The 15,117-nt window shown below is 39.5% G+C and overlaps 1 protein-coding gene across 2 annotated transcripts in view; it reads left to right on the top strand.

Annotated features, from left to right (window-relative positions):
• Window positions 1–15,117, top strand: part of KIF16B (kinesin family member 16B) — a 134,487-nt gene that overhangs the window by 15,243 nt on the left and 104,127 nt on the right. For both annotated transcript variants that reach the window (XM_066609447.1, XM_066609493.1), the window contains exons 5-12: window positions 328–425; window positions 4,646–4,755; window positions 5,563–5,705; window positions 7,370–7,538; window positions 7,663–7,794; window positions 9,522–9,697; window positions 10,543–10,608; window positions 11,820–11,879. In XM_066609447.1, the coding sequence (XP_066465544.1) occupies window positions 328–425; window positions 4,646–4,755; window positions 5,563–5,705; window positions 7,370–7,538; window positions 7,663–7,794; window positions 9,522–9,697; window positions 10,543–10,608; window positions 11,820–11,879 (954 nt within the window). The remainder of the gene's footprint in view (window positions 1–327; window positions 426–4,645; window positions 4,756–5,562; window positions 5,706–7,369; window positions 7,539–7,662; window positions 7,795–9,521; window positions 9,698–10,542; window positions 10,609–11,819; window positions 11,880–15,117) is intronic.

The raw sequence follows: 15,117 nt of genomic DNA on the forward strand, positions 1-15,117 counted from the left end.
TCAGTTACAGTGTGATCCTGTGTGTTTTTACGTGGAAGTGAGTTCCATTAGATTTAATGGAATCCAATTAAACTTAGATTGCAGGATTCAGGATCTAAAATTGGAGCTTTAAACACTAAATTCAGTGTTGGTAAAGGTAACGTGTGAAACATCCTCATAGCAGGTGACTGGAATTTGTATTAATTAAGCTAATTTCAAAGTAGTTCTGCCAGAATGAGAGGCTCCAAATTCCTTGGCTCTGAATACTAGCTCTGTTGGTGCTTTTTCTGGACTGTTGCTGCTGTATTAAGCATGTGGCAGTGTTGACAATGGCTCCTGTTGTTGTAGGGGGATGCGGGTTTAATACCTCGAATTTGTGAAGGATTATTCAACCGAATAAATGAGAAAACAAGGTGGAACGAAGCCTCTTTTCGAACAGAGGTCAGGTATGTTTGGATACAAATAGCATGACTATATACAACCGAGGTTGTCCTTCTGTTTTGCTGTTCTTGCCTCGTCTCGTTTCATTCTAAAACTTCATGGGATGTAGTTTTCTCTTCCTCCTGTATAAAATTTTATACAACCGTATCGGAACAGGGATTACATAACATCTCCCACCTGTATTCTGTTGCTACTCCCAAACCTGTTTGTGCCATGTAGAATTCCAGTTAATTTTGTATTATGCTCTTTTGTAGCACCACTAAGAGACTCTTTGCAGTTTCTTCCTACTGGATGCTACCCAAAAGGAAAGTTACAGTCAGTCCCTATAAGAGCTTTACACATTTTACATAGCATACCAGGATCTCTTTTCAGCTGAGACTGCAGATGGTTCCCTGACAGTGCAATCTTGTGTGAAGAAACAGGATTCAGACGTCACAGAACCTCTGGTTAATCTTTAAAGCAGAGTTGGTGGAATCTAACTAAAAGTGGATATAGCAATACCCTGACTTTCATCGCTTTGCTCTTGCAGCTGTTTTCAATTATAGCCACATTTCAGATTTCATTTATGTGCTTTCCTCTTTCGTCCTATTTCATCCAACGTTCCATGACATTCATCAACATTCTTATGTTTGTCTCTATTTGTTTAGCTTTTGCACACATTCGCAGGTGCTATTTAGTTAGTTATTTACATGTTTAGCCAGCCAGAATAAATTTGCAAGCTAAGTAAGACTATGCTTTAACTTTCATCCATATTCTGGTCCATAACCAGATGAAAGTGCAAGGTTTTGCTGTATACTGTTTGGGCCTTGCTTCTGACAGCCTGTGCTGAGGGAGTAGAGAAGGCAGAATTCTGTCATCTTTGATGTACTGATGTTCATTATTGTGGCTGCTTGAACTGTGGTGGTTAGAGTATGCTATGATTATCTAAATGGTTGCTTCATAAAGCTGCAGTTCTGATTGGGATGAACACATCAATTTGGTTATTCAGAATTCCCTTCAAGAGTTGCCTCTGGCTTTTAACTATGTACCTTTGGTAAGTATCTTTGAAAGCATGTGTCATATGATTGATCATAGAGGCTGAGAGGGCATAGTAAAAGGGACAGCAGAATCAGTGAGAGAGGAGTTTGTTGGTAGATTGTTGGTAGATGCTGGGATTCAAGAGGTAGTGTTGCCATGTAAAAGACATGAAGACCAGAAAAGGACTTTTAAATTGATAATTCTAATCTAGAAGAAACTGGGAGAGAGTTTAGAGAAGGCTGCCCAGCCACAGCTTCTGAGTGATCGCAGGATCTAGTTCTTGAAAGCTATTGTTGGAGTAACCTTGCAAGCATTGAATGTCCAAGTAAATCAAGCAACTAGTTTATTATATTTGTAAGCAATTTATTCTGTTGGCTCAACTTCATGATGAACCAACAAGGGAGAGGAAAGAAAGGAGGGAAATTTAGTTCGTTGTTCCTCCCCATTACCATTAAAAAGGGATTTCTGTGCATGTAATTAAAGCAGATGGAGGTTAAAGAGCCATGGAAGAGGGTATGTCAGGTGATGGGTTCTGCATGACCTACCTTTTAAACTCCTCCTGATCATGTCTCCTGCACCCATCACTGTGCCATTCTACTTGAGAGGACTTGCATCTGAGAAAGTGCATAGGATTGTGCTGTGAGTTTTTGACAAGGCAGGAGGGCTAGGGGCTCCCTGATTGTCTTAACTGCCAGCCGTTTCACCTGAGTCTGGTGCAGAATAACATTAACGCATGTTCAATATAAGAGAAATATATGTAATTTTATTATGTTTTGCAAGATGCTTTGTAAGCTTGTTTAGCAGAATAACTGTGCAATGTATTAAAGAAGTCTTGTATCCTGTAACATTTTCCTGTTCTTTGAAATATATTTGGAGTGAATAACAAATGCATCTCAAGTCACTGAACATGAGTTTTTTATTACATTCACTAAGAAGTCTGGGAATTTGACTAAGAGCTTACTTTTTTCCCAAGAAGTGAAAGAATGACAGCTTGCAGGTTTTATTCTAGTGCTATGTATTCTGACCACCAGAGAACTCCAAGCAAAGAAGAAAGCACCTAAGCTCTGAAGGTGGTTGTGGCTGGTGCCAGTTTGTACTGCATCTTGAGACCAGACCAGCCCTCGGTCCCTGCCTCCCATAGCTTAGTAGGTGGGGGAAGCAAAGCTCCTTCCATACACAGCCTTAGAGTGAGAGAATGGGAAAGAATTGCTGTTACCACTGCTGAAGTCTGTGGCAGCTGCTTTTCACATTCTACTCTGCCAACATGTGTTCTCACATGGCAATTTTTCATCCCCTGCCCTCCTTTTTAGTTAGTGGGAACATACCACAGAGGTTCTGCAGTGTCCCAGGGGCCTCTGAGGAATGCTCCCATTTGCAAGTTCGTATCCAGCAGTGAAGGAAGTAGTGGCAGGTCCCCATCTGTAGTATGGAATTAATAAATACTAAACTGTCTCACAGAAGGATCTGGATTGGGTGGTGTGTGTGAGGTGTGTTGAGTATTAAGGTGGAAAAAAGCAATATTAACACTATTCATTTTTCTCTGCCTTTGTGATTTTATTTATTTAAAATATTTTTATGCTTTTTGTTCCATTGAAGAGATCGCCAAGGTGGCTCATGATAGATTAGAACCTGGATCTCCCCACTACTATTCCAACACTCTAACACATTACTATTCACTGGCTCTCATTATACTCATTCATGCAAGTATTGTATATTGTATTTATAACAATTTGGTCCCAATTTAGTTATGATAGCATTGCTATTTACTGTGGGAAATTCTGGTGCTCTGCTGGTTTGCCACAAGAAGTAGCTATGGCGTCTTGCCTGGATGCCTTTAAGAGGGGATTGGACAAATTTCTGGAGGAGATGTTCATTACGGGTTACAAGTCATAGTAGGTACGTGCAAGCTCTTAGTTTTAGAGGCAGGCTACCTCAGATTGCCAGATTCACGGGAGGGCACCAGGCTGCTCATTGTGTCTGTTGTCTCGTGAGCTCCCTGGGGCATTTGGTGGGCCACTGTGAGATACAGGAAGCTGGACTAGATGGGCCTTTGGCCTGATCCAGCAGGGCTCTTCTTATGTTCTTATGGTTTAGCCCTACATAACCAAAAGAAAGAAGAGAATGTACACTTACATTATGGTGGATTGTACCTTGATTTGCTTGAGTGGATAGAAGTTCATGCAAGGAGAGTTCCCACGGGAATTGCTGAAAAAGGGAGTGACTCTTCTTGATTTTGGCACATTCTATCCCATGCCACATGCCATTCCATTCCTGAAGGTTCATTGATCCTTGGGAGATATTTATCATTGGGCATAGGGGGCTGCTGTTTGGAGGTATAGGAGGCATGGAAGTCCCTCTTTGTGTATTTCCTTTCATTTGCCCACTTCAGGATTCTACTCACTCTGATTATTCAGCAGCCCTGTGGTATAGGTCAGTTTCTCAAACTGTGGGTTGGTTGGCTTCCTTCACAAGCCAATTTCAGGTAGGTCATGTGGCACTAGCTCAGCCACCATTGAAAATACAGAACTGAAAATGCAGGCTACATAGCTGCTGGGCAGCATGGGCTCCCAGTAGGAGAGAGGTGTGGTGCTTTGCCCTGAATAGGTGGGAAGATGGGATGGTGGAAAGGACTGTGTGGTTGGAGAAAGACCATGTTCTGCTTTGACTTCCAAGCTGGAGTTTTGAATTCCAAGCTATGCAGAATAACAGCACAAGCGTGCTGTGTAATGGAACTTTTGGCTATTGTGGTTTAGGTGTGAAGCCTAAATTGATGATGTCACTTTCGGCCATGCCATCACTTCCAGGCTAATGACATAACTTTCGTTGGGTCCCGACAGACTGTCATTCTAAAAAGTGGGTCTGGGTGCTATGAAGTTTGAGAACCACTGGTGTATGTCATTATCATTTTATGGATGAGAAACTGAAAGACAATTGTCTCGTCCAGGCCATTCAGTGGCAAAAGTGGGATTGTCGCAGGACACAGTCTAACCCTCCATCCTCTTTGCCACCCTGTAAAGAATTACTGTAACGACTTAAAGCTGTATGTTCAACTGAATGTTCCTACAATTCCCTTGATTTTTTTTGGATGGGACTGTTGTCATATGTATATGTATCTTAATGATAGAGGTGCTTGTATAAGGCAGATTCTTTTTTGTACTTTGGCTTTTAAATGTGGATAATCTTTTGATTGAAATCCCCTTTGTTTCAGTTACCTGGAAATTTATAATGAACGAGTCAGAGACTTATTGAGGCGCAAATCTTCAAAAACAAATAATTTAAGAATTCGTGAACACCCGAAAGAAGGCCCTTATGTTGAAGGTGCGAGTTTAGCAGCCTAATGCTTCAATTTATTGGCTATCCAGTTGTATGTTTAATTGAATAAATTTGTCTTGGTTATAAATTGAAGGGCAGTGTAAATGAAGTTATAAAAGTCCATGATCCCTATTTGGGTCTGCTAATTTGTATGTCATTTGTCTCCTGTCACTATGAAAATTTAAAGATTTCTTCTGGTCTGTGTGTGTGATGCTAATTGATTTGAGACTAATGATAGCTCTGACTTATAAATCAAAGGCACTTGTGATGGAAGAGCACTTATTAGGATTTAATTGTCTTAATCTATCCCCATCCAATATATGTTGTAGTCTCCTGAGAGTACAACATCTGTAGGAAGACTGCAGATTTCTCTTCATTCTGTACATTTAATGTGCCTAGCTGTCTTTTTTCTTTTTTTTTGGTTGAAAATAAATATGGCTGTCTTAAGTTTAGTGTGTCTCTTCTACACCACTGTAAAGGAATAAGAATGAACCTGATATTTTTCCCCCCAAGTACAGGGTGACCCAAAAAAAACAGAACCCATAAAAATTTTATTAAATCCTACAAAGGTCCAGTAAATTTCAAAATGTATTTTCCTTGGTTGACCAAGACATATTGGGGAAGATTATTGTTCCAATATTTCATGCACAAAGTCGACTTGTATGCCCTGAAAGAAAAAAGAAGAAAAATTAAAATTAACAGTTTTATTCAAAGATTTGTGGGTTCTGTTTTTTTTGGGTCACCCTGTATATTTCCTAAATTTTGTTTTACTAATTATCATGGTTGTCTCTGTTGTTGTTTTTTTCTGGTCAGATTTGTCTAAACACTTGGTACAAAATTACAGTGATGTAGAAGAACTTATGGAAGCAGGAAACATAAATCGGACCACGGCTGCAACTGGGATGAATGATGTCAGCAGCAGATCACATGCCATTTTCACAGTCAATTTCACTCAGGTTAAAAAAATAAGTTTTTAATTAACTGTGACAATTCTTGAATTTTGAATTAGAACAAAAATTCAACCCCACTGAATTTGAGTAGGGGCTTGAAATATTCACTTGCTTATATTAAAAGAAACATGAGGCTTAGTGCCATGCTTATTTTAAAAGGAAGAGAGGTTTTTACTCAAGCCTTTGTGAATCTTATATCTCTAAGGGCACAATCCTAACCCACTTTCCAGCAGCAACATAAGGACAATGAAGCTCTGAGGTAAGGGAACAAGCATTCCCTTACTTTGAGGAGACCTCCGTGAGTGCCAGACAACTGCAGGATGCAACACATGTCACATTGGCACCGCTATGCCAGTGTTGGAAAGTTGGTTAGGATTTGGGCCTAATAGGTTTTATTTCTCATCCAAGATGTATATGTGCTGATTGTGATGATTTTGGGGGTTGGGATGGGAGGGTGGGGAGTCTCTCTTCTCCAATAATTCCAGTTATGTTTCAGCACTGGAACTATTTTTTTTGAAGCTGAATAGTGACATTAAGCACTGGGAGCAGAGAAAGAAGAATTCAGTGAAGACAGAGTGATTTTTTTTTTGTGGTTTGTTCTTAAACATAATCCACTTTTTAATATATACAACAAAAAAACAATCTATCTGCTCTCAAGATATGTGGTATTACTCTTATGAGAGACACTCTGCACATTCTCAAAGGTACTCTCAATTTATGTGTCCCAGGGCTCAGTCCTGGCACTGAAGCCAGTTTTCAAATCTCAGTCCTGTTAAACCTTTTTCTGAGAAGGGGAGAGACAAGGTAACTTCCGAGGTCCAAAGGAAAAAGAGCTATTTTTTTCTGTCTGCATCTATCACTTCTCTACAATATTGTTGACTGTTTACTTTTTTTCTTTAGAATGATTAATCTCTAGCTGCAGTGGGGGAAATAGTTTAATACAATTGTATTGGTTTCTGTGGTACAAGCTAGGCTTTGTATATCAGCTGAAACTAAAGAGCTTTTGCTTGTGAACTGTGCAGGATTGCATCCTTCTAGAGAAGAGTGGTAGCTGGTATATTATATGGCTAAATAGAATTGATCAACTACAGCAGTGATTAATTACTGCAGTGACAGACAGGCCAGCATTTTAATATTATGAAAATTTAGCTCTCAGCGTGGAAGGGATTGTCACTCCCGAATCGGCCTTTTCAGCCACACTAGACGCTGTTCCAAAACCAACATTCTGAGCATGATACCATATGCTGAAGACTGAAGGATGCCAACACATCAATAATAAAATCAAAGGGGCATTTCCTTAGCTTGAGGAATTGAAATACAACTTTGTATATGGGAATTCTGAATGGAAATGGAAAATTTGTGTTTTTGAAGGGTTGCAGTTAGAACAATTAATCTATGAAAGAACATCCTGTATTTATTGGATTTGACCAATATTTTACTCCAGTTTTCTGTTGTAAGAGTGTGTTGAAAAAACACTTTTGGAATTGCTCATAAATTAACTTAAAATGTTTGGAATAAAACTATTACTTAAAAGAAAGTTGTAGAAGTTGGTTGTATTCAGATATTCTTATTTATAAGTATATGAATGGGTCTCAACCCCACTTAACAAGAGTGAAACAACTGAGTTTCATTGCCTCCCCCCCCCCTCCAATTCCTTGTTTTTTCCATAGGCCAAGTTTGATGCCGAAATGCCATGTGAGACTGTTAGCAAGATTCATCTGGTAGACCTAGCTGGAAGTGAGAGAGCAGATGCCACTGGTGCTACAGGCGTTAGATTAAAAGAAGGGGGAAATATCAACAAATCTCTAGTGACCCTGGGAAATGTAATATCTGCCTTAGGTATGTTTATCTCTGTGTGGGGGTATGATTAAAAATAGGTTTTTTTGCATAGTTTATTGAGCGCCTACTAGTTTTTTGGGCCTCTCTAACATTAACATTGCCACCTTATTTTAATTTTTCACAGCTGATTTATCTCAGGATGCCTCAAACACTCTTACAAAGAAGAAGCAGGTATTTGTGCCTTACAGAGACTCTGTTTTGACGTGGCTTTTGAAGGATAGTCTAGGTGGAAACTCTAAAACAATAATGATTGCAAGTGAGTGCTTTTAATTTGCCTTTATTTTCATTGCTTTCCACTTTTTAAAAAGTTTTCTACAAATGAATTAATTGACAATACAAAGCATTTGCTAAGCAGTACTTCTACTATTTTTTTACCAGTGGTATCTTGACAACAAAGCTTTGTCAATAACCTGCTGTGGGAGCAGAACAAAGACAGCAGTGCCAATATATGGTTTTGGGTGAAGAAACAGTTGGCAACTTCATTAATATACCATTTTCAGCGCTTGGGCATCTGAGGGGAGGGACTTGAGCTATAGAGCAAGCATCTGCTTCTGTTTTATCAGACTTGGGAGAGTTTAATTCATTGTTTGAATCCTAATTTTCCTTCCTGAAAGAAGCCCAAAATGGTGAACAAACATAACATGATAATAAACAATAGGGGGAAAATTCAACAATGACATTGAACAATTAAATATTCATATCAGGCAATTGTAATGATGCAGTAACCTATTAAGTTCAAATATTAGAATGAATGATGCAAGTGTAGAGACTGACTTGGGGTGATCCTGCTAGACTGCAGTCCTGTATGTACTTTCCTTGGAATAAGCCCTATTGAATGGGACTTACTTTTGAGTAATGCATGCATGGGGTTGCACTGTAATTCATTTTCATTTGTGGCAGTATAGTTGAGAACCAACTCAATTTCCAGGGTGGACCTCTCTCTAAAACAGTGGTTCTCACATATTTAGCACCAGGACCCACTTTTTAGAATGAGAATCTGTCAGGACTCATCGGAAGTGATGTCATGACAGGAAGTGACATCATCAAGCAGAAACATTTTTAACAATCCTAGGCTGCAATTCTACCCACACTTACCCAGGAGTAAGTCCAATTTACTATCATTGTTAAAAAATATATATAGTAGCTTGTTAAAAGTACAGATCTGTAACATTTCCCCAAATGCAGTCACATCCTATGGTAGCATCAAGTCTAATATATTAAAATTTTGAAATGAATGGGGACCCACCTGAAATTGGCTCGCAACCCACCTCGTTAATCCCAACCCACAGTTTGAGCAACACTGTTCTAAAGAATTATTGTGGCATACCCGACACAGAGTCTTTGCCTCATGCAAAAAGGTTAGATTGAAGACAGCCTTTTGACAGACTAAGGCTGGCAGTGTCAATTGCTCTGAATTTATAGCCCAAAGACAGAAAGGCAGATTCATCCCAGCCCTATGTACCTCCTGGTGGGTCAACAATGTTGCAGAGCTGGCACGACCAATCAAGTGAATGATGTGGCTGGCTGGCTGGCCTGACTCTTAAGATGACCATGGAATCGGCTACTGCTCACTGTTCCACCCCAAACCACAGGCAGAGGACATGCCCTGTTAACATTCTTCCACAAAGATGTGTTTTTGATGACAGCCTGTTGCGTTCTTAAATGAGACACTAGAAAGTGAATCCTTGTTGAAAGCAATACAGAAAAAAAATCTGTGACATTTTAGGAGTTGCCTTGGTTTAAGTGGTGTCCAAATTATGGCATTATATAATTAGAAGTCTCCCTCACTTTTCTTCTTATAAATATTTGAAATGGTGCCTTTTAAAGTCATGCATGAAAATGGCAACCAAATTAATATTTTTTCCAGAAATATTTTCATCATATCAGTAAAATATACCACTTTTCTCTACCCAGTGGGGCTCTGAATACTTTTAAATGAAACATAGCATTTGTACAACCTGTTTCTGAATTTACTTTCCTCAGCTATTTCACCTGCTGATGTCAATTATGGAGAAACTTTGAGCACCCTCCGCTATGCAAACCGAGCTAAAAACATAATCAACAAGCCTACCGTTAATGAGGATCCGAATGTCAAGCTAATTCGTGAGCTTCGAGCTGAAATAGCTCGACTGAAAACTCTGCTTGCTCAAGGGAATCAGGTTGGCTTGCACTTGAGATTCAAGTATTTTACATGACTAACACCACCTGTTTCTCTATCTGAAGGAGATGCTCCCTTTAATATTATAATGATTTGCAGCCTAGGTCAGATAGTTTCCATACCATTTTCCTTTGGATAACTGATAATGTATTACAGTGTCACATGTTAAGTCTTCATACTATTTGTATCATTAATTGTGAAGTGCGAAGGATGAATCTGAATGTATTACAAGTAGACACTTTTATAAACTAATGTTCACAGAAAAGGACTGCACTTTCCAGTGTTTAGTGCAAGGAAATTGTTAGATTGTTCCATAGGTGCTTGAGCTGTTTTTAATTTTTTTTCTCATTCTTGTAATTGATGACCAGGTACTTTTTTTTTTGCATGCCCAGGAAGTTGCTTGAGTATCCAAATAACTCAACATTATTTTTGAGTGGTCCTGTTTCATTGCCAAACTGTTAGGCACTGGATGACCCAGGTTTGGTATTACAAGGAATAATGATGTGAATTAATGAGTGTGTGTAATAAAATTAAGAAGCTTCTCCATTTTGTTCCAAATTTTCAAAAGGAAGAGAGAGCTGGAAACTCTTAGATGCAGTTTGGAAGGTATGAACAAACTGCTGTCCATGACCCTGCTTTTCACCGAAAAACAAATTGTCCTCCATTATTTTAAGATTCCGTTGGGGGTTTTCTCAGTTGAAGATTCAGCATTGGTGGATCATTTAACAATGGCTTGCATGGAAACAACTAGAATTTAGTTACAAACCTAGTTTCAGGATAGTGGCCTAAAAATGCAGAATTGGGTAATATATTTGCTACCTAATAGTTTTTATCTGCTTCACATAGATTGCACTTCTGGATTCTCCAACAGCTTTAAGTATGGAAGAAAAACTTCAGCAGAATGAAGCAAGAGTAAGTTTTGCAACTTTAAAAAACAAACTCGAAAGTACAACTTTGTCTTTTGACGATTTTGCAATTCACTTTTAGGAATCCTTGTAAACTGCTGGGTTTTTAAGCTGTATTCAGACAAATACCTTTTTCTTTCCTCAATCAGATAAGTTAAGCATCATTTGTGTATCTAATGGTGGCAGTCCTGTGCAGTTGCATGTGCATAAATCTTGATGTTTTCAATGGGATTTATCTGTGACTGGTTTGAAGAGTCATTTATAATATGACATTAAGTGAAATGGGACTCCGTGTTTGTCAGGAGGAGGAGATGTGGTTCTGATGCTTTCATAATTATTTGTACCCAAAAGTGAGTGTTTATGTTGGGTGGAATCCCATTCCAATCCCATCAAATTACTGACACTCCTGTGCTCAAACTACACTACAGAAATGAGATTTTCTTTCTCATTAAGCCAAAGACTTAATTTTTAAAAAGCCAAGATTGCTGGGACTGAACAAACTGAAAGGTTTAGAAAGCTGATAATTGAATACTTCTAGTTTTAAACAAAAACACTTCACAGTTTACAAAATGATTAATCAAGGGCCTCACAATGTGCATTTGGAACCCTGAAGCAGGAAAAGCTATTACAAAGGGAGCAATTTGGAGTGGAGAAATGGTGAAAGAAAAATACTGTCAGTTGTCCTCTCCAGAAGTGGCTTTTCAGACTGAAAAAGGACTTTTGAACTAAGGTTACAGTACACATTTGCATTTAATGTAGTGTAGTGCTAATATTTCAAGAACACTCCCTTACGTTTCCTGCTTGTGATATGCTTCTGTTTAAAAGGATGAATTTCTTGTATGAACGTAGAGGACTTAAGACAAATTCTTAATTTTTTTCCATTTAGGGTTCAGGGTTACTGCAAATGCTAACTATTATAGTGAGCTTCTCATGAATGCAATGATTAATAAGCTGAAGTTTTTACTCCCAATGTCTGTCTAAAAAAGAGAGCCTTTCCCCTTTTTAATTGATTGCACTATTTCTTTAATACTTATTCTCTAAAAATAATTAGTACAAAATCGGAAGTGCAGGAATTTTCATGTGGAAAAGCTGGGATGCAGTGTAAACATTAAAAAATTGGAGCCCCTCATATGCTACCCTGGGAGAAAAGGCAGGATTCCATTTAGAATTTGTTATTTTATCTGTGGAATGAATAGTGTTTTTGTTTTCTTTTTGTAGGTTCAAGAGCTTACCAAAGAGTGGACCAACAAGTGGAATGAAACTCAGAATATTCTAAAAGTAAGAGTCACTTTTTATAGGAATGTTCAAATGGGTTTTCTAAAGTTGATTCTGCAGACTTCGCGTGCACTTAGTACGTTGTGACCTTGCAAGGAGGCATGGTGCAGAAATCTTATTGTTTAGTGATATGACTTCAGAAAAAAACTCAAAGTAATTAAAAACGGGTTTAAAATATCATTTCTAGGAGCGAGTAAGTTAAATGCTTAATATTGTTATTAGTTTCTTTGTTATGTAAAGAAGAATTAAAGAAAAAAGAGAGCCCTATCAGTTGTCAGGATAGCAAGTGATCACGTATTTTAAGAATGATTAAAGCCTTCATGGCTTGTGTATTGCACACCTTTCTCTTTAAACCAGGGGTCTTAAACTCGCTTCAGGTGATGGCCAGAAATAAGCACTTTTTCTTACTAAGGAACTCATTAGCTGCAAATGGCAGAAGCAAAATTTGCAAATCTTGATCATATTTTCAAGATACGGGAGAGTCAATTATTACGCAGACATTGCTTCACAGATCAGCAGTTGAGAGATGCTCTGCAAAGTGACACCTCAGTAGAAGCAGTACTGTTGAAAGGCTAGCCCATGTGATAATTGGGGTAATCTAGCGCCTCACCCCTTCTTGGTTTGCTTCTCCCCCCCTCCACCATTCTTTACCTCCTTTCATCTCTCCCTTTCAGTGCCATGGCAGAAGCAGCGCTGCTGAAAGGGGAGAGCCCATCTAGGCTGCCCTTTCAGCAGTGACACTGCAGCAGAAGTGGTGCTAAGGAAAGTGGTGTTAAGGTAGCCTGCAGGATAATTGGGCTCTTCAAGCGCCACCCTTTCAGCAATGCTGCTTCTGCCAGTGAGTGACTTAATAGCTGAGAGCAGCTGATAATGGTGCTGGGACAGCCCAGTGACCATGGTGGGAGGCTGATAAAGAGCTTAATTTTAAAAACAGACTGGTGTGGTGCTACCTGTCTTGCCAATAACATAATGGCTTCATGCTTCAAAGCAAAATGCACACAGTCTGGAATGCTACGTTAAGCTAAAACTGACTCGCAGATGGTATCAGAGAATGAACTGGGTTGTTTTATGTCTGTCTGTCCAGAAAGTCAATTAAGAATTAAAATATTCATATTTTTCAGAATTATGGTGCATTTTCACATTGTAGGGGGTTTGCAGTGGTAATATGGTCTTACTAAAAATAATCACTCCCTTTTTTATCTGCTTCTCTTGTTTGATTTTTTCCCCCTCTCTCCTATTTTGATGTGCCAGTCATATGGAACTAGCGTATGTTTCACATTTTAACTGGCATCTGTACAAGATTCTTGCTTTAGGGGAAATGGAAACATCAACTAATTTATCTGTTCTACTTTACTACTGCATCCTAAAACTCTGCGTCTTGGGAAGAAACAAACTTTAACTGTGTGCTATAAAATATACTGCTTCTACAACATAAAACAGCTGGCTTCCCTTGTGCTTGCAGTTACTATTCAGCATTCTCTTCCGATCAGTTTGTTCTCCAGGGTTTAACCATCTTGAGAAGCGCAACCTGCTCCTCCTGAGATCTGCTTCATGCTTTTCTGGCTGGGTGAAACAGGCACACATAGCTGCTTCTGATAATGTATACCCTTAAACTGTTTGAAGTGGCTTTCACCTGGCTTGAAATGCAAGAAGTCCAACTTCAAGAGGTCAACACCTTAAATATTTGTTTTAAAAAAGAAGAGTAGCAAATCCTACATAATAATAGATAGAAACAATATGAATTTATTCATCCATTCTCATCATCAGATGAGCATGTTCAAAAACCCCATTATTGTCTAAAACTTTTATTTCAAATGCATTTCCAACTCAAAAAAATGAAATCTTCATTTATGTGAGTCATTAATATTTCTGTTATGGGGGAGTCCAGAAAGCATTGTTTGGGTGAATGGAGGGTTATTTTTCTGATTGACAGCCCAATCCTGAGCTTCCTGGCGCATGGGTCTGCCATGGTGCCAAAATGGCTACCGTGGGAACCTGAGCATGCCAGGAAGCCACTGCTGGCTCCTCAGGGGAAGAGAACTTTCATCCCCTTCCCATGGGTAAGGGAACTAGCCCCACGATGAGGCTACTCAATTTTGTAGCGGCTCTTTAGCCAGCGCAGAATCAATGAGTCCCATGTTGGGCTGTGGATTTGGTGGAGATGAGGTCCTCTGGTTCCAGCCCACTCCCTCCACCTGCCCTGGAATGCGTCCGCCCCCTGTCCTGTCTTACCTCTCAGTTGCCCAGGTTGCGCATGGAGTCCCAGCAGCGGTCCGCAGGCCCAGCTTTGGCGCTGGGCCTGTGGTAAGGCTCACAAATGTGTAAGGCACGTTTGCAAGAATGTGCACCAGTGATGAGTCTGTGTGCCAAGTTCAGGATCAGGCCTTTATTCTCATAGAATGATCAATAGAAGAATTTCTACAACTGTGTGCTAAGATACAATTTTTATTAACCTTTCTCACTCCTTTTTAACAGCAAGGCATTGTGTTGGATTTTTTATTTTTTTCAGACTTGCAGGCTAATATTTTTTAAATATGGAAATAAGTGTAACGCAAGAACATTACACAGGCTGTTGTTTCAGGAACCCATAATTGCTGTTGCTGCCAGCTGATTCAGTGAGCAATGTGAGTTAGCTAAAACCAATTTGAGAGCACTTACTTGCTTGTTGTGTAATAGGAGAGTTGGCTGAGGGGCCTTGAATTTTCTAACCTTGAATTTTTCTATCCTGCAGAACTTGGGAAGTCTCAAAGACACATAAAGATCTTGCATGGGAGATCTTTTGATAGCCAATTCTCATATTACTGCTTTTGCACAAGAGATTAATAATTGCATGTCCTGGAGAGAGCAACACCGGCGTGCCAGATTGGATATGTTTTAATATTCATGTGAATGGAGAGTTATACCCTCGCACAAACTAAGAATTGACTCTTTTAACCAACCTACAATGTCAGGCTTTCCAAAGTCTTGATTCCTAAGCCACCCAGAAAAATGTTACTGAAGAGACAGGAAGTCAGCAATTGGGAAATTGTTTAGGCAGATAAAGAGTAGACCACTAATCCTTTGTTCACACCATTCACAAGGCAGCAGCACGGTTGCCTCATGCACGTGTTCCCTCCACAATCAAAGAGCAACTGTGATGCCCCCCTAGCAGCCTCCTCCCTCCTCTGCCCAAGGAAGCCACTGGCATGCTTGGGAATTCCCCCCCCTTACCTGCAAATAGCCTTGGCCAAGGGCGAGCTGC

The sequence above is a fragment of the Tiliqua scincoides genome, chromosome 1, assembly GCF_035046505.1.
Source record: "Tiliqua scincoides isolate rTilSci1 chromosome 1, rTilSci1.hap2, whole genome shotgun sequence".
Taxonomy (NCBI): domain Eukaryota; kingdom Metazoa; phylum Chordata; class Lepidosauria; order Squamata; family Scincidae; genus Tiliqua; species Tiliqua scincoides.